General features: G+C 48.8%; 1 protein-coding gene and 1 long non-coding RNA gene across 7 annotated transcripts in view; one reads left to right on the top strand and one right to left on the bottom strand.

Annotated features, from left to right (window-relative positions):
- Positions 1 to 2835: 2835 nt before the first annotated feature.
- LOC128082153 (uncharacterized) lies at positions 2836 to 6247 on the bottom strand. The gene is made up of 2 exons (XR_008207564.1): positions 5579 to 6247; positions 2836 to 5458 (listed from the first exon to the last, which is right to left on the bottom strand). It is a non-coding gene; the product is annotated as an uncharacterized LOC128082153 (long non-coding RNA).
- A 548-nt stretch (positions 6248 to 6795) lies between these two features.
- The window catches only part of NFAT5 (nuclear factor of activated T cells 5), a 58338-nt gene continuing 40007 nt past the window's right edge, over positions 6796 to 25126 (top strand). For 2 of the 6 annotated variants that reach the window (XM_052686510.1, XM_052686509.1), the window contains exon 1: positions 22343 to 22454. Coding sequence is in view for 3 of the 6 variants with exons in the window: in XM_052686507.1 (XP_052542467.1) it covers positions 6849 to 6921; positions 22329 to 22454 (199 nt within the window). In the remaining 3 variants the exon portion in view is untranslated. Of the gene's footprint in view, positions 6922 to 18243; positions 18312 to 22328; positions 22455 to 25126 lie in introns of those variants that run through there. The other 4 variants (XM_052686507.1, XM_052686504.1, XM_052686506.1 and 1 more) reach the window with 4 other exon arrangements.

Raw genomic sequence — 25126 nt, 5'->3', positions numbered from 1 at the left:
CTGGCTTTTAAAAACACGTAAATGATTAAAAGCTTGGAAAACATTATTTATGGTGAGACAGTTGAGCTCAGTGTAGTTTATCGAAGAAAAGGTTACAAAATTGCAGTGCAGAAGTTGTTGCACGGGGAATAGAAACTTTGTCAAAGGGCTTTTTGATCTGGAGGATGAAGCTGAAGTTAAAAGCAAGAGCAGTTCAGACTGGAAGCAGCTATTTCTGCACATTTATCATTAGGTCATTAACTGTGGAAACAGCTTAGCTAGATTTATAATGGATTCTCTATAAAGCTGAAGTTTCAAAGCTGGAAGGCATGCTTTTCAAACATCTTATTGAGACGAGAATTAGTTCAGGAGAGTCCTGAGCCCTCTGCAGCAGTCAGAGGGATTGGTTTTAGGAACCAAGGAAAGGAGCTGCTGGCTGGTGTGATGGTAACAAATTTGTCTTCTCCACAGGCATAATTTTACCTGCATTTTGACACCGTTTCATTTTTAAAATATAGTTTTCCTGATGCGCTTTGCATCCAGCTGCATTTTGACTGCTCTGAGTAAATTTTGCCCTTACCAGATCTTGTCCTGCTGCTACTTCTGCCGAATTCCCATTTGCCACGTTGCTTTTTTTCTATTGTTGCTTCCTTTCAAATCCTTTAACTACCCATGAAAGGCCTCCAGGCCTGTTGTGTGGCACCTTTGTGTTTTTAAGTGCCTTTCTGAATGTCTTGTGGAAAGCAAAAGCAACCTCTGCCAAACAGCTGCCCCTTTTCTGCAGGCAAGCTGACCCATCAGAGCTGAAGGGGCTCGAGCTTCAACCGCAGGAACTGCATCGAAGCCTTCTCCAAATTCACCTGCTAGGAGCAGCAGCCATCAGTGTTCCTCTGAAGGGCACTGGCTCTGCTGACCTCAGATGCTGGATGCTGCCTGCTGGGCACAGCCCCCATCTCCTGTGGCTCACCAAGCGATGGGGCCAGCAGGCCTGGAAGCGCTCAGCACATGAAGGAGGCATTAACAAAGTTGTTTACCTATTTTATATGAGGATTAAAAAAGGATCCCAAGTCTTTGCACTGGTGCTTAACTCTCCTGTGTTGCTGGGGCTGGCTTTAGTGCAGCTGCAGCATGCGGGTGCTGCCTCAGCTCTTGTCCTGTCAGAAAACTCCCTGAAAGGGAGGGCACGTGCTGCAGGCTTCCTGCAGACACAGAATCACAAGGTTGGAAACGACCTGCAAGATCATCTAGTCCAACCACCCTCCCATTCCTATCAGTACCACAAGCAATAAACCATCTCTCGTAGCTCCTCAACCAGACGCCTCTTGAACACTGCCAGGGATGGAGACTCCACCACCTCCCTGGGCAGCCATTCCAGTGCCTGACCACCCTTTGAGAGAAAAAGTTTCTCCTAATATCCAACCTAAACCTCCTCTGGTACAACTTCTGGCCGTTTCCTCGGGTCCTGCTATTTGCCTGGGAGAAGAGGCCAGACCCTTTTGCACCACAACCTCCCTTCAGGAAGTTGTACAGTGCAGTGAGGTCTCCCCTGAGCCTCCTCTTCTCACACTGAACCATCCCAGCTCCCTCAGCCGCTCCTCATAAGCCTTGTGCTCCAGACCCCTCACCAGTTTCATTGCCCTTCTCTGGACACGTTCCAGGGCCTCAATGTCTTACTTGTAGTGAGGGGCCCAAAACTGAACACAGCACTCGAGGTGCGGCCTCACCAGTGCTGAGCACAGGGGATGATCACCTCCCTGCTCCTGCTGGCCACACCATTCCTAATGCAGGCCAGGATGCCCTTGGCCCTCTTGGCCACCTGGGCACCCTGTGGGCTCATGTTCAGCCGAGCATCAACCAACACCCCCAGGTCCCTTTCCTCTTCACAGTCATCCAACCACTCATCCCCAAGCCTGTAACGCTGCATGGGGTTGTTGTGGCCAAAGTGCAGGACCCGACACTTGGCCTTGTTAAACCTTGCAGGTGAAGGAGAAGAGGCTACGAGGTGAAGAACTGCAGATGGGCATGGAAGCAGCGTGTGCAGTCAGCAGCACAGTGCTGAAGCTGCCTTGGGAGCACCTCAGAGCTGAACGCTGGCAGCTCCTGCCTCTCTGTGAGCCCCAGTTCCTTATTAGCACAGAACGCTGCCGTACACAGACTTGAGGCATATGGGGGAAGGGAGGGCTGAGAGCTCCAGATGTGTTGCAATTAGCTGAAATGGAATGGAACAACGTGGAGAGGAGGTGCAGTTTGTCATGGTGTTGCAGCACCAGCCACTGTGAAGGATGTATGGTGAGCTGGGCTGTGCCTCCTTAAATAAGTGTGCAGTGAGCAAGTGTATAATGCTGTCTACAGCAGACACCAAGTGCAGAATGAGTCCATTGGTGTTCAGCATTAAACTTTAATGCATCCACCTATTGTTACTGCTTCTGAATTTCAAGTATTTGTTACATGTTATAAATCTGAGCAGCTCTCATCCTCTGCATTTAAGGCCTGGGGTTTCCATATGCCCCCAGGATGAACAGAGCCAGCCCAAAGGACAGGGGAAGCACAACAGCTGTTTGATGCTTCCTGCCGTGGTCTCCTGGAGCACCAAGCTTTGTGGGAAGGGGAGCCAGCATCAGCTGAGCTACATCACTGAGAAGGAACCTGAGCTGTGGAGCTGTGACTTAGATTCTTGAAAATGGCTGGGTATAGATGTAGAGTGGTTTGAGCAGGGAATATTTGGCCATGACAGTTCCATGACTGCTTAAAACTAATAATGAGTTAAAGCTGAGAAAGTGTCGAGCTTTTGCAGACGCAGGATTTGTCTTCCTGTCAGAGGAAAAAATCCTTCAGATGGCATCAGTTAAAAGTGAGCCTCTGCCAAAGATCTTGTTCAGAGCATTGTGACCAAGCAGCACGATTGTTCCTGCACTGCGCCAGGAAAGTGACAATTTCTGGACAAACAATGTGTGAGCAATGCTGACCAGATCTGGTGGGGGGGAGCCAGTGGGGTTTTCTGCAGCGTTCATTCCATCGTGGTCTAAACATGGATGATACTCAAGCTTCCAGTTCACAAACATTGTGCAATCACTCTCCTTCTGTCCTAAACTTATTTGTAAGGCAGATCTCCGTGGCCAGGCGGTGCACTTATGTGGCTGAGTACCGTCTTGTCTTTCCGGTTTCATAAATGCCTGCTCTCTGGTCAGCAGCTGCTGATTCTGCCCAGTATTTAACGCTGTAATAACAATAATTTGACTTTTTATAATCACAGAAGAGGTGTAGTGAAAGGCCCTGATAAATTCCAGTCACCTGCTCAGGAAATGTGACAAGCAAGCAGCAAAGAAGTTGTCAGAGAAGTGCCGAAAGGTCTGCTCCTGTGACAGCATGGCTGTGTGCTCGGGGATGAGCTCTGGGCAGCAGAGCATTGCCTCGTGCCACCACGTGCTTGCCAACATTCCAGCAGCGCATGACAACACAAACCATCATGGCCATGTATGTGGGAGAAGGGTTTTCAACAGGGAGATGGAAGGGACACAAAAACACAGCATTTATTTACATGAATACTTACAAAGGATATGTCTCCCCACTCCCACAGCTGTCAGCAGAATCTAGATCTAGAATTTATCTAATTGCAGCTTTCATGGGAGCTGCAGCAGCTGCATGGGAAGCAGTACCTGGCTGGGGCATCCCAGACATGAGCAGAACAGCAGGGAGCACAAAACAACAGCTGCTGATGCAGTAAGTGGGCAAGGAAAATCAGTGAGAACTGGCTGCTGTGGTCCTGGATGTTAGCTGACACAATCTGGGGACCGATGGAACTGGTAGCACCGGTCACCTATGAGATGAAGCTGCCATGTGGCTCTGAAGCTCTTCGGGGACAGAATGTCCATCCTTAGGGTCACATAGTCCCACTCTTTACTCCTTCCAAAACCCCGATTAGCCAAATAGTTGGGAAGTCCATAAATGGCACACACCGCTCAAGTGCCCAGCTGATGTGCCCAGCTGATGCAGCCATCAGAGCAACGGGAAACTCCTGATTGTTGCTAATGACAGCACTGACGATCTGGTAAATAGCAGCCCGCCCACTGGCCTCCAGCGGCCCAGTGCCTCCATCACGAGGCTGAAGTGGATCTGGTGTCACACACAAGGCTGCCCCATCTCCAGGGACGCTGCTGGCAGAAATTACTACAGAACAAGTTTCCTGCCAACCTCAGCAGCTCTAATGAGTCAGGAAGCAGTAATCTGGGAGTAGGGCAGCTGTTGAAAGAGCCTAATTATTTTCTGACAGTTCTCTAATGCAGATGAAAAATACAACACCTACACAGGGTTAGACACTGCAAGCAGGGCTAGTGACTACGCATGCACCTGCCAATGTACACACACAAGCCCTGTGCAGACTGCTTCCCGCTCACACCTGCTGCTATCCACTGCTTACACGGGGAGAAGAGCTTACTTATAAAACAAGAAAATACCTTAATTACACAATACATAAATTTTAACAGGAGTCTCGTGTTTCAGTGCCTGGCAGTTAACTGGCTGAGATTTTCTTGTGTTTCGTCTATGTTACTCCATACAGAATCACTAAGATTGGAAAAGACCTTTAAGTTCAAGTCCAACAAGGGCTTTTGAGTGGAGTGGAGTGGGGAAGGATGGAGCCAAGCATCTCCACATGCCAAGGGCAGCATCCCTGACCAGAACCTGTCATTCTGTAAATCTCTGCTGTGACGACTGGGGAAAAAATGCATCAGTGTGTTCACTCAACTGTGGGCCCTTTTGCTCCGAACAGGTTGCAGGTTTCCTTTTCTTTGTTATTTAAACTTCCCTTGTTTGTGCAGTTTGCAGAGCTACAGCAGCACTCACTGTTTCCACTACAGTCACCCCCTGCAGTTCCCCCTTCTGGGATACTAAGTATCTTCCCCATCAGCCAAACTACCATTTGAAAAGAACCTGCAAAACACCAAGAGCCCACAGCAAATCTGCCTGGAGCTGCAAGTCCAGGCTCAAGCTAGGTGTGCTCCAAAGCTAAGCACACAAAATGCTCAAAAGTCAAAAAAAAAGTACAGGAAAACGCAGATCAATACTACTTAATGTACAACACCCTTTGGCATTCCAGCCTTTCCCACATCTGGATTTGTCACCAACAGTACCCAGCACTGCATGGGCCATGAGATGCCACACAGGATCAGAAAACCTCTGTTCCGGATTCCACTGACACAGATAGGGCAACACTTACATCAACCTGCACATCAGTGAGCTCACTCTGTTGTGTGTGTACTTGGGTCATCAGGCAACCCCCAAATCTTACCAGTCCCCGAAAGCCAGGCACGTTCAGGGATTTGGTGCTAAGTCTGCTGGGCTGTGCCAGCCAGTGGTGCTCTCCAGCCTCCAAGAGGAACTGTCTGAATTCCTCCTATGCTGTCCCAATTGTTTCGGCAAGGAACACAGACTGGGTTTCACTTGCTGGTCACACAGACCACAGACAGCGGGGAGCCTGCAACTGGTGGGAACACACAGGGCCAGATTTGATTAAACCCTGTAGCTGCCCTTACAGCTTAAAGCTCGTCTGGGTCTGGGGTGAAGCTGGGGTCTTGCAGGATTCTAACTCTCTTTCTCCCACTTTTAGCCTCATTCTGTGCTGTCATCTGTGCTCTATCCCTAGGCATGTCTTGATGCACTTCACCTCTAACTGCAGACCACCTGCTGGCAGCACCTTCTCAGGACAGCAGAGCAGAGGTGCTGGCTTCCAGGCAGTTTGTTAATTGCTGGCATGAAGGAGCTGCAGCACCCCAGGACGCCAGAGCCCCTGGCAGGCTGGGCGCACGGTGCCTGCTCACAGCGCTGTCCTGCTCTGCTCCGCACAGAACAGCTCTCGGCGCTCTGCTCGGGGTCACCGTGCCGGTCCCCAGCCGTGGAGATCTGCATGCAGTCCACACAGCCACGTCCCTGCGCAGCACAGCAGTGCTGCCGATGGGCAAGGGGAAACCTCCCGTGTTCATTTACACAGACTGCCTCCGCTCCTGGCTCCGGCTGGCACAAACAAGAGCGAGGCTCTCCCTTCCTTCACGTTCTTTCCAGTACTTTTACACAGCGACGAGACCCCGGGCCTCCTTCAGGCAGGCCAGGCCAGGCGCGGCTCCCTCAGCCTCTCCTCGCAGGAGGGGTTCCCGGTCCCTTTAGCACTTCGGCGGCCCTGCGTTGGCTTCTCCAGAGCGCACCCGTATCTCCGCGGTTCTGAAGGCCCGGATCCGGCCGCACAACTCGCAGCCGGCCGCCTCCCCTCACAGCCTCCGCGCGAGGCCCCTCGGCCCCATCTCCCCCCCCCTTCTAGACGCTTCCGCGCCCCCCGCCGCCGCCGCGGCTCTTCCGCCTGCCGCCCCCCCGCCCTCCTCGCGCATGCGCACGACCTCCCTCGCGCCGCTCGCTCCCGCGACACCTCTCCCCTCGCCGCGCGGTTCCGAGACGGCCCTCACGGGTCGCTCCGCGCAGGCGCAGAAGGCTGGGCCTCTGTGCCGTTCCGTCTCCTTGTCTCCCCGCCCTCCGCGACGCATGCGCGGACCGGCGGCGCCGGCGTTCCTGGCGCGCGCCCCCTCCCCGCGGCCCCGCGCAGGCGCAGAGAGGTGCCGGAGGGGGCGGGTGGCTCGTTCCGTTGGCGGCGGCCGGTTCCTGTCAGCGGCGGGCGGCGGCGGCGGCGCCCGGTCCCGACGGCGAGCGGAGCCCCCGGCCTGGCCCGACCCGGTCCGCCCCGCGGCGAGCGGAGCGCCGCGCTCTCCCCCGCCGGTGCCCGCCCTCCCCTCCCCGGGGCGGCGGAGGCAGCAGCAGCGCCCCCCCCCCGGGCCGGCCCCCTCCCGCCGCCGCCCCCCTCGCCCCAGCCGGGCCGCGGAGCTGCGATGCCCTCGGACTTCATCTCTCTGCTCAGCGCCGACCTCGACCTCGAGTCCCCCAAGTCCCTCTACTCCAAGGGTGAGCGGGGCCGTGGGGGCCGGTTTGGGGGGGGGTTATGGCGGGCCGCGCTGAGCTCCGTTGCAGCCCGCCGCGGGGATGCTCGGCTCCGGCTCCGGGCCCGCTCGGCCCGCCCGCATTCCTGGCCCGGCCGCGGCCGCCTCAAGAATGCGTCCCGACAGGTTCTGCCCGCGGGGGCGGCGGGGGGCTCGCGGCCCGCCCGGGAATGCGGATGGGCCTCGCGGGGCCTGCGGCGGGGAACGGCGCTGCGGGGGGAGCGGAGCGGGGCGGCGGGGCCGGGGGAGCGGCGGCGTCCGGCGTGTGCGGCGGGACGAAGGCTGCGACCGCCGCTCCGGTCATTGAAAAGGCCGTAACGTCGCTGGGCTGGGTGAAATGATCGGAGGGGCGGCGGTGCGGGGATGCACGGCCGGACAGACGGCGTTGTGTGGCACGGGGGGCGGCTGTGCGGTGCCGCACGTTGGAGGAAGGATTGAAGTGGGATTTTTTTTCCGATTTATTTCGATTGAGGAATTTTGGAGCTGACGTTAATGTGCTCGTTAACTGTGAGGCACGTGTCGGTAACGCTGGAACTAAAAGAAATAAAAACACTTTCACGAATAAAGTACAACTTCAGAGCTCTCGCTGCCCAGGGCCGTTCAGCTGCCGTTGCCGGGCGGCGCTCTGTGCTCCTTACAGCCCTATTGCTGCAGGGCTCTGGAGCTGCCCTGTCGGACTCCGTGGTCCCGATGGGTCCTCCCCAGCTTGGTGTATTTTATGGTTCTGTGGCCTGACGTACACGTGTCCACAGCAGTAGAAGCAGGCGGCTCTAACAAAGAAAGAAAATAAAAATACAGCTGGTGAGGAAGTCAATTTAAATAATCATTTGAATGGTTGTCTTGAGCATTTGAGAAGCGCATCACTAGAACAGTCTGTAAAGCGTCACGGCATAAAGGTGTTCTCTCTAAGAATGAGGTTTCCTCAAGGGCTCGTGCTTAACTGCGCAGAACTTGTGGGCTCACTCACCTTGCTGTGAATTGTCAACATCTTCGATTTGTTTCGGTTTAATGGGACGATTGAGCGTCAGCTTCAGGTAGGAAGAGCCTCTCAAACTGGTTCATCAGGAGCACATTCTTCTGGGGGCACTGCTGTGGGGTCACAGCCTGCAGAGGGACGGCTCGTGCTGGGAGTGCCCCTAGGAGCTGTGTGTGGAGAGCTGGACAGAGCGGTGGGGGAGACCCTAAAACAAGATTTGCATTCTGTATCTTGTAGTAGTGAACGATCAAGGAGATGTTAGTTTGGAATGCGTTTTGATCTAAATTGGAAGTTAGAATGGATGGCATACTTACGCAGAATAAATAATTAATCTCTCCTCTTTGCTGCATGGTTTGCTGGCATTATCTTAGCAGGATTTTGGAAAAGATATTAGTGGCTATCTGATTAATTGGGACACGCTTGGTTGCCATTTTATCTTATAGATGGGTACAGATAAACTTATCCCGCTCACTTATGCTCTGGATAAACTTATCCTGGATGAGAGTGTAAGTACAACTGATGAGATAAAGGAGGTCCGCACAGAGCTGTGTGCTGGTGGGGAGCAGGGCAGTGCTGCCCCACGGCTGGGATCCTGCTCACAGGCTGCCCTGTGGCTTTTCCTCCATGCCCTGGGTTGTGAATGTGGCTACATTGCTTGGTGCCTGCGTATGAGTGCCAGCTGCGGTCACGGAGGTGTTTTGGGCAGGAGAGAAGCAGGAGGACTGGGGTCTTCCAGGGGGTCAATGAAGCTTCGTAGTGTTTGTGCTTTGCTTGGTTGAAAGGGGAGCAGAAGAGTATTAGCGCTCGGATTAAATCATGCCGTCTGCTCTTAGGGAAGAAGAGAGGTTATATTTGAGTGTGCGGAGAGTTGGGATGAGGCTGCTGTGGTCGTTAGGCCCGGCCTGCTCCCCGCGGCTCTTACGTCACCTGGCACGCTGTCGCTGCGCGTTAGCGTTCTCTCTGCGTGGCCACTTCAGTGCCGATTCTTGTCCTCGTGTTTCTGTCACAATGTCCAACATAACTTCTGAACCCACACAGCCGAGAGGCAATTGAAAGAGAGAGTCATCGATTTAAAATTTGCTCCGATTATTCTTTTCAGGGTGCTTTTTCCCATTCATGTTTAGCTTGGGAAAGAGAGCATTTTCCTTTGAGTGTCCCAAGAGCTTTATCTTCCAGTTTGTACTTCTGTACTTGCAGCTCGCATGCATCCGCACTTGCTGAGTTCAGACAGTCTCCTCCCTCTCTCTTCCTCACTGCTCTGTTCACACCGATGTTTCTGTAGCCCTGCATTGAACTTCTGGCTTGGGGAACAATCATGTTAAAACAAACTCAGTTTTTCCCTTCTTCATTCTCTTTTTTTTAAAAAAAAAAAAAAAAGAGAAAGAGAAATTATGATTTTATGACCGTGGATGGAGTTTGCTGTGGGTCTCCTTGAATGACTTACTCTGACTCAAGGAAGGGACGTGTGGAAACTAGCTGTGGGAAGGGTGGGCCCACGTCTGGCTCAGCGTGCCCAGCAAGCAGCTGGGATCCCTGGGCTGTGGGATCCCCGGCCTTGGGGACACGGCTGCCAGGGCTGTGAGTGCTGAGCAGTGGCTCTGGAGCTCATCCCTGCAGTGCTGAGGACTGGAAAGCTGGCTTTTGGTGTGCATACATCACCAGTACTTCTGAAAGTAGATCCTTTGTGACCGTTGTCAAAGGATGGTGTCTGCTAATTGGTAATAGAGATAGTGATCAATTTTAGTCTTCTGCTCTTTATGTAACATACTGTCCTTTTTGAAATAAATCAACCCAAAATGCACACAGATTGGTAACGCAGTAGAAAAATCACTGAAGTGTAAAACCAAAAACCTTGAGGCTGGTTGTTCTGTGGTTGAATATCATATGCAGCATTCAAGTATAACAAAGTTAACTATTCATTATGAACAGGCAGAGGTACAAAATTGCAATCAAAGCAGTTCATTCAATGTCAAGCACTAACTCTGAACTGATTAAATGTGCTAATTTAGCTAATGCTTTCATTCTGAACAGCTAAAAAGTAATGCATAGTAAAAATTGCATCTTTTCACTGGAGCAGGTAAGGTCAGAGCTCCTTACTCTTTTTTTTCCCCGTTTTGTTTTTCATATCTGAATACCTGTAAAAATGCAGGGCTTTTTGGAGCTTGGAAGCACCAAGAAAAATGTGAGCGGTCTCCTGAATAGCTCCTTTGCCCTGAATATGTCATGTAGTCAGAACTCGGTTTCCTTCCATGCTTATGTGACTGTGATCTACTTGTGCCCACTGGGATTTATTGGCACACTCCATACGCTTTGTAGCAATTTTTTTTTTTACTAGAATTTTTTTTTCTTTCCATGATGCAAGAAGTAACTCTAGCAAGGCAATGGATGATCAAAGAAGAGTGGAACAGGCGCCTTATGAAAGCAGCAAGAGCCTGCTTTTACTTCTGAACTTCAGAACAAATACGAGCAGTTTTCAGGAGTAGAAATAACGTGTTTTAGCTTCTTTGAGGAGCTCCAAGAAGGTGCTGCAGCAGACAGGCTGGGCTGAGTGGTTCTTTCTGCAGGCTGATGGTGACCAGAGCACAGTTCTTCCAAAGCCCTGTCAGTTCTGCCAGCCTTGGACATGTCTGACTCTCCTTCGAGTCCATCTGTCTTATTGGCTTCAAAATCAGAGCTATGGAGCACGTTGCTGCAAAACAATTGTCTGGATTTGGGGCAGGGTTTTGAATTCCCAGCTTTTCTCACCAGAATTAGAAAATTCTGTTGGAACAGCCCCTCGCTCTGCTGCGTGTTCCTACCCAGTTCCACACACTGTGCCAACGCAGTGTTTTCTTATGTCTCCAAACGAATGGGATTGGGAAACCAGTCTCGGAGTACACTGTGCTTTGAGTCAGGTTTTCTGACGTTCTGCCCCTCATCTGTGCAGCTACACTGTGGTGCATCCAGAGAAGACGGGGCGACTGAGGGCTGGGGTTGGGTGCCGGGGAGGCAGGCCTTGGGGCGGAGCTGCCAGCCATGTGGCTGTGTGTCAGGATGAGGTGCTCCTTGTTCCCTGCCTGCTCCCTGCTGCGCTCTGCGTTCTGCCTCACAGGTTTCTCGGGATCCAGAAGTTGGAAAACTACATGCATCCGCTGTGCAGATTTTCCTGGTTGCTGATATGCTGCAAGTCTTTCTCAATGCTTTCCTTTCCTCTCGCCTTCATCTTTAGCTTTTTTAGTCCACTATGTACTTTGTGGACACGAGGTTTTGCCTCTTTGCATTCCTCGTACTAAGTTTTGCTCGAGAAACTTTGTTTTTGCTTTGTTTTTCTTACATTTTTGATTGCTCATAGACTCCAATAGACTCTGAAGGAGTAGTAATTTCTTTCACACAAAAGATAGTGGCCTGACCTCATTCTGAAGTTCAGATATGCTGCTAATCTTAGCAGGAATTGGTGAGTGGCCAAAGTGCAGGTGAAGTAAGGTACGTGCTCGTCCCTCTGTGCTTTATCACGTGTGTTATCTTCCCTGTGTTTATGTTAAGAGTAAACTGATGAGGGTGGATATTCTTTGGATAAGATTTGGCCTTCTCATCAGTAAGTACAGCAGCTGATTTGAAGACTGACTGCAATGAACTCGTGGGTCTAACTTTGAACTGTATCATAGCAGACTGCTGGACACGTGGTAAAATCCAAAGGAGCTGCGGCGCTTCAGCAGGGCTTGAAATGTAAACGATCAGCATCTGTTCACAGAATCAAATCCCAGGTTGAAAGGGACCCGTAGGGCCGTGGGGTCGGGCTCCTGAACGTGATGGTTATTCTCTGCTACACTGTATGGTATTCTTAGTTACTTTCTGTATTCACCCTGTGGCTCTTGGTCTGAGTAGCAGCAGTGAAGGGAATGCTTTCCCATTGGGGTGCATGTGCTGAGGAGTTGCCCTCCCAGTCCCATCTGCCAGCTGTCCCAGCAGCAGCCGGAGAGCTTTTGCAGTTGCTTTGTAAATAATTGGAAAGGATTTGGGGTCACCTTGCAAAGTTTATGAAACTGGTGCAATGTACCAAATAATGCAGAGGTTTGTTAATAAAGGCAGGTCTGAGTTGTGGTGAAGTTTGTTTGGCAAACAGAAGGCAGACAGATAGCAATCAATGCCAGTGCTTGGCAAGATGAGGCATGTAGGAAAGAAAGATTCATAGGCAACAATAAAAAGAGTTTTTGCTTGTTGGAGTTGCGCTCCAGTTCAGACAAACAACCACTTACACACCACTTGTTTCGGTCGCATTGTCTGGAGCCCTGGTATTTTCTATGGCTTTGCTGAGCAGAAGAATCTGTAAGTTTTGATAGCAGCATTACAGAGTGATTGGAAAATAATAAGCTGCAGAGTTCAGTAGTTTCCATGAACCGATGGCAGTTTGTATTTCCTTGTGCATAGAGGAACACGATCTGCTCATACACCATTCACTGGTGGTGGCTGTGCAAGATGCTGTGTGCAGTGGGGCAGGCAGGAGTGACTCCCAGAGCTGTCCTGACCCCAGGCTGCCATGGCCAGCATCCTCAGCCTTGCTTGTGTGGGCTGCTTCAGCCCTTTGGTTGTCCTCAGGGCCCACGTGCATGTCAGGCTGTGAATTCTGAAGTGTTCTTGTTGCTCTTGGGACTTCTGTGAGCTCTCACATCAGCAGTTCACATCCAGTGTCAATTTGCACCTGCTCTTCTTATTGGGGTGAGTTATGCCTCTTGAACGTAGCAGTTTGTTTTCCCAGAAGTTGTAGGAAATGTGTGGGTTTTGTATCCTATTGCCTCTTGTCTTGAAGGTATCTGACAGGTTCGGACCCTACTGGAAGCTGGAGCCCTGCTGCTCCCTCAGCAGAGCGCTTACGCGTGTTCAGCAGAAGCGTGTTCCTTTGCAATTGACTTCTCTGTGTTGTGGGGTTTGGTGCCCCCATTCAGCAGTTTTAAACTCTTCTCTGTGTTTGCTACCGCTAGAACTTCCATCAGCTCTTGGCTGTAAGTATGTTTGAGTGAGCATGTGTCCTTCCTTTGCCTACATGCAGATTTCCTTTGTATAAGTCTGGCTTTGTTTTTCTTTTAGGGCATCTGTATTCTAGATGGGGCCTTCTGCCTCACCTTGAAACCTGAGCTGTACCTGGGATGGAGCTGCTCCTCAATCTGATGGGGAAATCATTTGGTTTCTTATTTTGTGGCCTGAAAAGATTCAGTTTAATCTTCAGCACTTTGTTTAAGTTGCGTGCTGCCAATTCAGTAGAAAAGGTGCTTTCAGAGGTGTGGCAGCAAGGAAGGGATTATATTGTTTAGAGTAAAATTAAGTACTGCTTGCTGTGCAGGTATTCCAATACATTAATGCAATAGCAAAAGAATTCATTTCAGAAGATTACCTTTCTACCCCTGAGCCAGGGAATCTGCAGGCTTTTATGTTTGCTGAATTAAGCTTTAACATGTAAAGGAAAGAAAGCTGAAGCCCTGGGAAGTGGCAGCAGGTGCCTGATGCAGTGGATGCCAGTACCTGCTGAAGGAACTCTGGGAACGAGGCTCCTCCCTTAAAAGTTCAGTAGGGAAAGGCAATTTAATGGAGCTGGAGAGGTCTTCAGTATAGCAGCAGGGAGGCTGTGATGCCCTGCTCCCTTCCAGCGGGTGGCCCTCAGTGAGGCACGTCTGAGTCCCCGGAAGCTTTTGCTGGGGTGTCCATCAAACATCGTTATCTGCACGCCAGCTGATTACCCCCATGAACTCTAACCCCCAGCGGGCTTATCTGCTGTTAAATTATCTTTCCATGGATCCTCATCGAGCTTTAGCACATACAAAGTGTTGCACATGCAAAACCAAGGAATCAAGTGGAGGGGCTCATGGATGATAAAGCACAGATAAACAGGCCTTGCTGTTTTAGTTAGTTTTCATGGCTTCAGAGTTAGAGACGCCCAGTGCAATGAGCAGGCAGTGATGTAAAGCAAGATTTATTTGGTTGGGTTCTTTTGGTTGTTTTTTTTTTTTTTTTGGAACGCTGTTTAATTTCAGAAATGGCTGATGGATGTTTTGGGTGGTAAAAGGATCAATGAGTCGAGGTGTTGGATCTGTAGGGATGCACCTGCTCAGCAAAGCACAAAGGAAGGGAGCCAGTCTGCAGCTGCTCGTAGAGCCTGGAGGGGATTCTGTGCAAAGCTTAGTGCTTCTTGTAAACCTTTCCTTGTAGTCTGCTGCTATCAGAGAAAAGCTATCTCTGTTTAGTTTGATTTGGCATTACCATCCCTATGTTTTCTACCACTTGGCAATTCCAGACTAGTTACACCACTCATTCTTTCACTGCTCCTCTTCCTCTGATTCCATTGGGGGTTTTAGCTCCGCAATACAGAAAAGAACTTTTTATCCACGTTTTGCTGTTGAATGTTTGGCTTGGCTTCCCACTTTATCATCAAACACAGTACTTGAATTGTAGTTAGGAACCAAAGTGATGGTAAGGGAGCATAAGTGCTCTTCAGTTTGGGGAAGGTGCATGAAAGCACCCTTTAATGTCAGCAGCTTACTGAAGTGAGCCAGGGGCCGTGCTGATGGCCTGTGGGCTCCGGATGGTGCTGTGGGAGGAAACGCTGCAACAGGCCAAGTCTCATGAATGTGGCCTCCAGGACTGTCTTCACTATGAAATGCTGCATCTGAGAGCTGATTGCAATGTATTTAAAGTCTGAATTCTTGCACGCTGTCGTTCTTTGAGGTCAGATACCGTGGTATGGCTCAAAAGGAAAAGGTGCATCTGTCTTTTTGTTGCTGCTGGCACAGCAGTGGGTGCTGTTACAGCTGTTCTACAGCAAATGTAAGAGATGGCAAAAATAAGCCCACTGGAAAAAATTGTGCTAACCTGAAAAGACTGAGAAACTGTCCTGATACGAGAGTGTGTGGAGTGTCAGATGGACTTCTGTCTGTGGTGCTTTGCACCTACAGAACTGATGTATCCGGCCGGAGCACCTGGTTACCTTTGTTTCTGGTGGATTTTGATTTTGGCACAATATCAATGTTGTAAAGTGGTGGGTAAGCAGATATTGCTATTACTTGTGCTTTGGACATTCAATATGTGGGCATTTGGGAAATGAAGTTGAAGCTTTTTAGTGGCAGAATGAAGGTGGGGAGGAAACCAAGTATGCTTTCCATTCCGTTTTGCTTGGAATCACAAAGTGTTGCTGCTGTTATAACATTGTTATTTACTGTTGTCACCTGGAAAAATAGGGTTGTTTGAATTCCTTAATTTTCATACCTATCATATTTGGACTCTTTCCAAAGGGCAAACTTAGTTCAGTTTCCTGCATGCTGGAAAATTAAAATATGGCAGCTTTGGGTTGTTTTCTTTTCATTCTTCTCAATTTTGGGTTGTTTAAGAGCAACGTGCCTCCTCAAACACTGCTGCTCCTCAGACGTAGCAAAGTCAGAGGTGATGGGCTGGTTGGCTGTGGAGCTGAGCGGTGCCCGCCTGGGTCCGTGCCTCTGTGCTGCTGTCATTCTTTAGCTGTGCTGCTTTGTCCGCTGTGTTCTATTTGTTTCTTTTGAGTTCTGGGAGTTTAGTCTGGAATTTACAATGGCACAGGACAGACTTTTTAGTAAGTCAGTGCCGGTCCGTTTCTTGAAGTGACACTCGCTAAATAAAGTTGTTGTCTTTCTGAGATTTGTAAAATTGGATGCAAACAAGACCCAGGATTTATACTGTCTGTCTGCATTTATAAAAGTACTCTTTGAGCTGTGAATGAGGATGACTGAAACACAGCCAGGAAAGCTTTATTTGATATTTGGACGTGTGCCATGAATAGAGTTCAGCTAACACATGCCTTTGTCAGTTGTTGAAATTCAACTTTAAAAGGATTAATTTCTCAACCCTACCCTGCTGAGCAGAACCCTGAATGCTGAGATTAACAGCTTTTCTGAAGGTTGGTGGAACGCTGCAGTAAGTGACTTCTGTTCAGGTAGAAATTATTGGCACAGTTACCCTTCTAATACGAGCATTTTTGGTCTCAACGCTTGCAGCTTTAAAAAAGGAGGAAAAATCCTTTTGGATTTCACGTATTTATTTTTCAATACGAGAGGCAGCGATAGAGGAGTTGCGGTAAAACTTCAGTGACTTGGTTCATCATACGCTGCTGACGGAGCTGTGCAAAGCAGAGGGGCTGTGCGTCAGCTCCTCCCGCTCAGCAGCGTGTGCCGTGCGTTGTGCCGCGTGTCAGCAGCACAGTGCAGCTCCTCTGCTGCTGCTCACAGGGGACTTTCACCAACATCAACTTCTTAATCAAAGTTTTCTGCTGTGGGCAGGACGACGGCATCTGCCTTTCCCTGTGTGCTCACAAGTCGTGTTGATTTAGGGTTCGCTGCTTTTGTCTGAAGCCGGAGGGAACTGGAAGGAAGATTTGATGTTTGGTTGTGTAAAACGGCCCTGTATACACTGCAGTTTCTTTGAAAACCTGCCACTGTTGCTGTAGCGGCAGTACAGCTCTGCAGTATTGGCAGTAATGGGAGCTCTGGTGGCAGGACTCGCTCCCGGCGTTTGGCTGTGCTGCCATCCACAGAGCCACTGCTCGTGGCGTGGATGATGCAACGCAAGGGAGGCAGCAAGTTCTATCGCTTGTTTTCACTGCTGTCTGCTTGGAGGTGCAGCTGAAGGAAGGCAGCGGCGCGAGTGCCTGGAGCACAGCTGGCATGCCTTCCTTTCAGAAGGATGCGTTCCTCACAGTACGTGCACGGGGAAGGACATAACCCAGATGTGTTTGTCACCTGGTTAAGCGTTGGTTTGAGCTGAGCCCTGTGTTTAATCACGTTATTCTGAGACACCCCCAGAGGTGTCGTGTACGCACTGCTGTAGTGTTGCCCAGCAGACTGAGCACCGGCCTGCATGGACACAGCCGTGTCCCGCTGCGTGCTGGTGGCTGCGCAGCCTCATCAGCTGCTGCCTGCCTGTGGCTCAGTTTCTGCTTGTGCAGACAGGAGAAACCGTGCTGACAGCCTCGTAATGTGCTTTGGGATGTATGCATCAAGGCTGTGAAGGAGTTCCCTGCCCCAGCCTGTCAGCTTGATGGCTTGCACCTTCTGCTGGTTGTGCACAAATCCTGTGCCGTTTGTACGTGTGTGGAGGTGTGCACTCAGCGTGGCTGTAGCGCTTCTCCTTGCTGACTTAGGGGCACAAAGCCTCAGGCTGCCTCCCTGCAGACCTGAGCTCAGATGGGCTGGGTGCAGACGATCCCTGCAGCAGCGCACATCATTCTGTACTGTAAGAACCGAACTTGTTCAATTAAACCATACGTGGGGTATGTGGGAAGACCTAGTTTCCCCTGGTGTATGTATGGAGGGAGCTGATCGGCTCCTGCAGGCTCTTCCTGATGTGAAATAGTTTGCTTGAAAGTGTTCCCACACCCAGGCTTTTGTTACAGAAAAATCCACCAGGGTCTCCTGACGCTAACATGTTGTTACAAAGCAAGGCTTTGCTTGTGTGTTGAGTATTTAGAGCTGACGTAACACTCCCACCTCCCTTTCAGAACCCTTTGTGAACTGAGCTATTGTGGTGTTGTTTAGTGACTGGGTTTATTGTATGCAACTATATTGTTTGTCATAGACTGGATTTGTGGGTAGAACCAGACTTCAAGTTAAAAATAAACAAACCAAAAACAACCAACAAAAACATGTGGGTTCTTCTGAAAGGATCAGAAGCTTTGACTTTTCAGATATAGCGTAGATTTTGGTTTTAGTGCCTTCTACAAACATTTCTGAAAGACCTCAATTGCGCACAGAGCTTCATTAAACAGCAGCTGACTTTGGAGTGGGGTGTGACAGCAGAGACCTTGCAATACAGGTTTAGCTCCAAACCCTACACTTCAGCATGAGTTGATGAGCATCACAAAATCTGTATGTGCACGGGCACTTTGAACCTGATTCGTTATGCTGCCTGGGGATGTATGCGGCACGGACACTGCTTTTGATGGTTTAATTTTTTTCTCTTTCTCTCCAGTGTCCTTCATTTGCAGAGCATGTGTGCTCCACTGTACTTTCCTCACTTGCAGCCTCTACAGCTGGAGCTACTTGCATGTTTGTGTACTTCTAATTGTTTTTTAATTTAGTTCCATGTAAACATCTCTTTGCCTGTTTGCTTGCTTGTTTTTTGATCAGCTCGGAGTACCTCATTAGAAGAGATTTCTGCTAGCGTGCTGCCAGCTGATTAGAAGAGAGCACCAAGGTTTGTCTAATCTCTGGTGTGACTGTCATGTGCTACAGCAAGGAAGTGGCTTCGGGAGAAGCAGCCAAATCTGCATGGGTATTAAACCATGTTGAGGAGAACTGTACTGGTGGGGATGAAGTGGATAGCCGTTTGGTGCAGGCAGCTTATTAAACACAAGGACTGTCTTTGCTCAGAAGGCCAAGGAAGTGGTAAGAGATTTCCAGTACATACCCTTAAAGGCAAAAAGCCTGTGGGAATGCTGTGTGTGCCCCCAGTGCACCGGCTGTGCCCCGTGCTGTCCTGCATGGCTGCTCTGCACGCAGGGCACTGCTGTCACTTTGGGATGGGGCTGAGGGTTTTGGGGATGGCCTGGCTGTGCTTTGGGAGTTGTGGTGGTTCAGCTGCACCCAACGAGCCACCTCACAGAGCCTGGGGAGGAGATGAGTCCTCGTGCAGCGTCATGAACCAGTTCTGGCACAGTGAGAGCCAGCGAGGCGCTGAATTGCTGGGATCACAACTCTTCATCTGTATAGCTGGAACTTCTATGGGGATGTAACTGAGGAGTCATTCAAGGCTCATTCCACGTGAGTAGCTACAGAGAAGGCTTGCAGTTGCTGCATGTGAGGCAGTGCTGGCTCTGGGTGTGCTGGGTTTGCTGGGCTACAGCTGCGCCGATTGTTTTCAGCTCCTTTCATGAACTGTTTTGAGGAAACTGCTTCTTTCCTCTTCCCACCTTCCACTTACTTGAAGCAGGAGCATCTGTCCCCGTGTCAGCATTAGGCTCATATTTAATGAGAGAGCTTTTACCTGGCAGTCGTTTATTTTCTGACAATGGGGGCCTGCCCAAAAGGGGAATTGTCTTGTGTCACTGGGAGGTGAGCACACCAGTGATTTTTCTGTGGGACGTATCCAAAGCCGGGAGAGGAACGTTCAGTTCTGAGGGGCTTAGGCCACCTCTAGCTGTATGCTCGCAGAGGATCTGAAATTTTGCAGGGTTGGTTATGGACTCGGGATCTGGGCTGTTGTTCTGGCAGGATGGCCACGTGAAGTGCAGTTTTCTGAGGTGGCAATGTTATTGGCAGCAACATCAAAGTTATGGGCAGCTGATTGCAGAGAGATTACAGTGCTGGGATAATTGGATAAAGGGCGGGTGAAGAAACTCGACGCTTAAAGTACTTGGTGTAAATCTGCCTGTCCCTGTGTGTCCTTGATTTCAGTACTAGAATTTGTGGGCTCACCTGGTGGGTCCTGGGAGATATTCTGAGGGGTGGGGTGGGATAGCTGGCAGCGTGGCTGTGTGGGGATGGATGTGAGTGGCTCAGGGCTGCTGCTGAGCTGGGCTGGTGTGTCCGTCTTGTTTTTGCTTCACAGCAAGAACAGTCCTGAAATGCAGGTTCCTCTTTTCCTATCTGGCATTAAAAAAAACGTATTCAGGGAAAATGCTGGGTGTACATGGAGCTGCTGGTAGGGAAGAACAGAAACTCGAGATCAATGGGTGCGTTCTCCAAGGGGATTTAAAACCAGCAGTAAATGAGGAGGCACTGGGGCTGCCAGCTGACTGCAGCCTGACTCCTTCATTCAGCACAGTGCCTGCTGAAAACAGCAATTCTGTTTACGTATTTTTCATGTTAATTTTTTAAAAATTATTTTTGCTTTCAAATGCAATGCTACATTTAGATAACTGCTTGTTCTTGTTGATGTTTTCCGTGTGAATAAGTGCAAAATTCTGGCAGAAGGAGCGTGTGTGTGTTAAAAAAACAAATAAAAACCCCCACTCCACTACCAAAGAAACAACCAAAGGAAAACCAAACAGCAGCAGCAACGAGCTGATCAGTAAGAAAGGAGCCTGAGCTGTTTAAGTATGGCAGAGCATGGGGAGAAGCTGCATCCCCCCGGGAAGAATCGGTTTCCTTGCAGTAAGGCTAATCTTTCTGGCATTTGTCAGTTTCTGCTTTAATGCTATTTATAGTGCAGCATATATAAACACTGGCCTGTGTTTAGGTGAAAACACAAAGTTTCATTTGAAGTCTGATGTGTCAGGAGCAGGTTTGATGTGGCAGGTTTCCTTAAAGGTACCCAAACCCTTTCAGATTCCCAAGGGAAGTTCTGCAGGGTGGTTCTCAATAATGCAGCTCCTGAGAGATGTGCGTTAGCTCACAAAGCTGTAGCTGTGCTGAGGAAAAGCCAGGAGGTTCCCCTTAGCTTAGATGTGACGTTGGACTTGTTGGCGCAGGGTTCAGGTGTGGGGATAGCAGTCGGCTGCTGTGGGTGAGGCCGTTTTGAGTGGCTTGGTCTTTTAGCAATGAAGCATGAAATTAAAGGTTTGTTCTTAATGGTCTTGTGATCTTCGGGAATGTGCTTCAGTTTGAATGCCTGCTTTTCCTCCCCGCGCTCTCTATCATATTGTTAGAATTATTCACAAAGATGGTATTTGTGCTTGTTGTGGGTCATATTTGTGCTAAAATTATCTGTTCCGTGAGAAACTGCTTTGGGGCTTTTGGCTCTGAGCATCCCTTTAGAGCAGCGGATTTGACATGCCTTTGTCACTTCTGAGAATTAAAAATACATATTTTAAATAAGATGAAAGCTCGATCCCACCTAATTACTTAGCTGGAACGAGGCTTTGTAACTAACACCAATATCTTATGAGTCATGTTGGACTCATAACGATGAGCGGTCCTCTCAAGGAGGATGTCTTGGGAGGAAACAGTGAGAAGTGAAAATGTATGCATGTATTCTACATGCAGATAAAAATATACCCGGCTGTGGGGCTGCTGCTGCTCCCCTGCTGGGGGCTGCTGTGCACCGGGGGCAGCCGCTGCTGCGGGGCCTCTGTTGCTGTGGCAGCAATCTCTGCCTTTGGGTCGAGATCCTCATCCTGAAGACAGTCTGTGGTTCAGCAGGAAATGGACCCACGCGCATCTCATGGCTTCCAAATGCCACATTTTATTTGGAGATGTTTTTGTCATATTGACAGCTATTGCACTGGCCAAGCTTATAGGAGGTGTTCAACATGGAAATAAGTAAACGTTTTCTTTGAAAACTGCTTGGGATTTGTGGTTCACGGAAGCTTTCTCAGAATGTGGCATGACAACCAACCACCTCCTACAAATATGCACTGCTGGCTGCCTTTTTGTGCCTGCAGAGCTCGAGGTAGCCTTGGGAGCTTGAGTTACGCCAGCTGGGTTTTAAAAGGTGTGAAGGCATGTCTGTCCTCTGCTGGAACTTCGCTTCTGTGCATCAGGACTGACCTTGCAGGTCAAGAAGGAGAACAGAGGGTGAAAAGCCCTGACATCAGTTGTAAGTGCGCTGCTAACTCCTTCCTGTATGCAAGCTGATTTGAAGGTGTAATGAACCTTCCTGATAAGTTTTAGTGCCTTATGTTCAGAAGCTGAGTGCCAGCGACAGCTTGCAGCAGTAACCGACTCCTGGCTGTCCTGCCTGGGCTTCACCAGTCTGCCCCACTCAGACAGGCTGGGAAACAGGAGCACAGAGCCCCAGGGCCACGCGTGCTCCCTTTGCAAGCCAGGGAATGTAAAGACATCCATCCATGTCCACGCTGAGCGCGTTGTGTCCTCCTGGAAAGGTGTACATGCAGTGGTGTTGAGGTGGTGCTCCTGCACAGGTCGGGGTGCTGGGTGCGATGCAGGGTCACCACCAGCGTTCTTGGTAGAGCTTGCTTTCTTTGCAGTATCTGCAGCAGTTTACTGAGAAGTCTGAGGCAAGAAAAATGCTGAAAATAAATGGAAGTAAGGGATCTTAGATAACAGGAACTGACACTTATTACATGGGAAGACCTTGCAGGATATTCTGGAGATGGTGATACTGAATTAGTCTCTTTCTTTGAAAGTCATTTGCACAGTTTGCACTGAGTGCGTGTTTGCCTTCAATGCTCGTGAATTTCTTGATATATGCTGTCATCTCTTTCATTCTAAACCAGAACAGCTTCAGTGGAAGTTGATGAATTATTTCTTTGTTGGAACAAATTTTTATCTTTTTGTCTTGGACTTGAGAATGTGTGTCTTCGTGTTCCCATGGTTGGTTTGTTTTCCAAAGTAACTTCATTCTGCGACGCTGAGATCTCTATGTACTTAATGTAACTTCTTAGGGAGGTTCTGAAAATGTCGAGTCATTGTTCATATCTCTTACACAAATACATTATCTTCTCTCTTACTGATCAGGAATACATTTTTTATTAAAACTTTTTCCTTTTCTCTGTCCAACAGAATCTGTCTATGATCTTCTCCCAAAGGAGCTGCAGTTACCACCTTCCAGAGAAACATCTGTAGCATCCATGAGCCAAACAAGTGGTGGTGAGGCAGGTTCGCCTCCTCCAGCTGTAGTTGCTGCTGGTAAGCATTCTCATTTATTCTGTTGCTTTGTTAAGGTTTGTAACGTTCTGGCCAACATGAACAGTGCTGGCAAAGTTTTGGTTGTAAAAGGCTTGTGGAGAAGTTTTGTGAAAACGTAGAAAATATAATCTAACAAACGAGGTGATTTAAGTAATGAAGTGTGCTATGTCAGTAGTTGCTGTATTTCACATACAGTTTATCTATAGGCGATGTTATTGATTTTCCTATTCTGCTATTACTCAGAACAGCCCTCAGCTCCTGGCATGCACTCTGTCCTTAGAGGTATTCCTACCTGTTTGAGTCCAAATGCTGACAGCTATGAATTCTGGTGAGGATTAAAAAAAAAAAGGAATGGAGATTGTTTGGGGCCATGGGAGTTCTCAGGCTATAGGGAGGAAGAAAGGTTGTGTTTTCTTTTCAGAGGCCTGATGAGGAAGCTTAGTATTTGAACTCCATTCTGACATAGCTCTCTAGTGTAACGTATTATAAAATGCCCAAATGCATGAGAACGTGAAATATTAGGACAGCACATTTATAGCACTGATAGGTTACTTCTTTTTCTAACTGTCAGCACGTAAAAATGAGGCACGACCTTTTTATCTTTTTCTTCTCTAGCTACTCCCATGTTTTAGACTTCAATCTAAAGACTCTGTCATTGGTCTTCATTAAAAATAAGGTCAGCATTTAAGGGCAAAGTTCTCATTTGTGAGGTTAGTCTTAGTGCTGGTTTGCATCTGGAATTCTTGTCAGTAACCGCTATAGATTACTGAACATCTGTGCAATGAGGAAAAAGGGGGAAAATGATAAATTTCATCACTGGATGAGGGCTGGTTGTTTGTTTTTCATAATTTGATCCCCACATCCATTACAGAGTCATGTTCCAATTTCCTGTTTGGCCTTAAGTTACCTGAGGAAAAATGTGTGTGTGTAAGATGAGGATTCTGATAGCTGCTTTAGTCTTTTTTCTCTCTACAAGTTCATATGCATTAAGTATTTATATGATAACGTTTACCACATTTGCATGGCACGGGAATCTTGATGAGAAATTAAAGTGATTGTAGACTTGTTGGAAAAACTTTACAGCACTGCTCACCTGTCATGTTTCGCCAGACTTCTTCAGAGAGAACCTGTGGATTTAACTGTGCACAGTGGAACTGCAGTAATCGCATTGAAGAAAAATATGTTTTTATTAATTATCTTGAACGAATTTGTTATTTTTGTAGCAGTTATTCAAAAATAATCTGGGCATATATTTCTAAAATCAAGGTGCTTAAAGATCAGTTTTGTTCAAAGATACAGCAGCGACCAAATCCTGTAGCGACACAGATCTTAACAAAAAACCCACGAACCCTGTTACACTCTAAATCCACAGACAGACACAAACTGCTAATTAATTCTGTTTCTAACAGAGAAATCTTAAACACTTGAGGTGAATGGAACTAAAGGTCTGTTTCCTTCAGGTATTTAGTGTCTGCTAACAGCCAGTCCAGCTCCTCTAAAAAAGCCAAGAACGTGTTAGCTATCTTGGGGTTAAACTGCAGCAAGATTTTATTCAATGAAAAACTGCAAAGAATACTGTGGAGATTTATTTGCAAACACTGAAAGGAGGACATTTACTCATTCAATTAAGAACACTTCTCAATGTCAGAGGTATAGAAGTTTCACAAAGACTTTGAGCTGATCCCACACAGAAGAGGTTTTCATCCGAGTGCTGCTGAGGGACCTGCTTCAGCCAAGAGCCGGGGCTGCACAGTGCCTTTGGTGGCACGAGGGGAGGAGTAAGATGAGGAGGAAGGAGCAGAGAGAAAAGGTGGCTGTCGCTTTGTGGTAGTTTACACTGTTTGCTGAGCTCTGGCTCTGGAGGCCTTCCATCAGTGTTGTGACGAGACAGTTAAGTATCTGAGTGCCATTCAGCTTTGGATCGGAAGCACCAAGTACAAGAAACTACAGTCCTCCTCGTTGCTGGGAAAAAAAATTAAGAAAACAGAGCAGAGACTGGTTTTGTTTTCATTGGTTATGTCACTTTCCACCACAGTGAGGACAAGAACAATTGAATCTTGCTCTTTTCTAAACATATGATTGTGATGACCAGGATAATTCCACAGCCGGTTGTGCTGCGTGCACATGTGAGCAGAGATAAGCCCCAGCCCAAAGCAGCGTGGCTGCTGCCTTTAAAGGCCTCCGCGCACACTCAGCCTCAGAATTCTGGCCACTGAATGTTACCGGATATTTTTAAGGTGTTAATGTGTTTTCTGTCCTCCACCGTGTCGTGATAAGTGCATCTTAGATAGCTGTTTACTTGGAGGCGGGTCTGTGGACGATGATCCAAAATATAGGCACAGCACCGAGCTGAAAGGACGGCCCTAGCTCCTTCTCCTCCTGTCAGGAGGAAGGGGAAAGTGCTCCATGTGCATCATGGATGGAGTGGTGCTTGGTAATTGCTGTAAGTCTGATGCCAAGTCTCATTCCTCTTTGAAGCTGGGGACAAATTTTAGGAACAGAGAAAGCACGTGTGCCAAAGTTGTAGGTGAAGGAAGAAGTAAGAAAGGGGAGCTTACACTTTCCTCAGTCACATCACAGTCAGTCCCCCCTCCCCCAGATTCCTGCTGGTGCTGCCTGGCTTTGGTTCCTCCTCCAAGCTGCTTTGAGCTCAGCTCTTCTGAGGCAGCGCT

Source organism: Tympanuchus pallidicinctus, unplaced genomic scaffold (genome assembly GCF_026119805.1).
Source record: "Tympanuchus pallidicinctus isolate F22 unplaced genomic scaffold, pur_lepc_1.0 scaffold22, whole genome shotgun sequence".
NCBI classification, from domain to species: Eukaryota; Metazoa; Chordata; class Aves; order Galliformes; family Phasianidae; genus Tympanuchus; species Tympanuchus pallidicinctus.
Note: the sequence above shows the minus strand (reverse complement) of the source record. Positions and strands in the feature narration are given on the sequence as shown.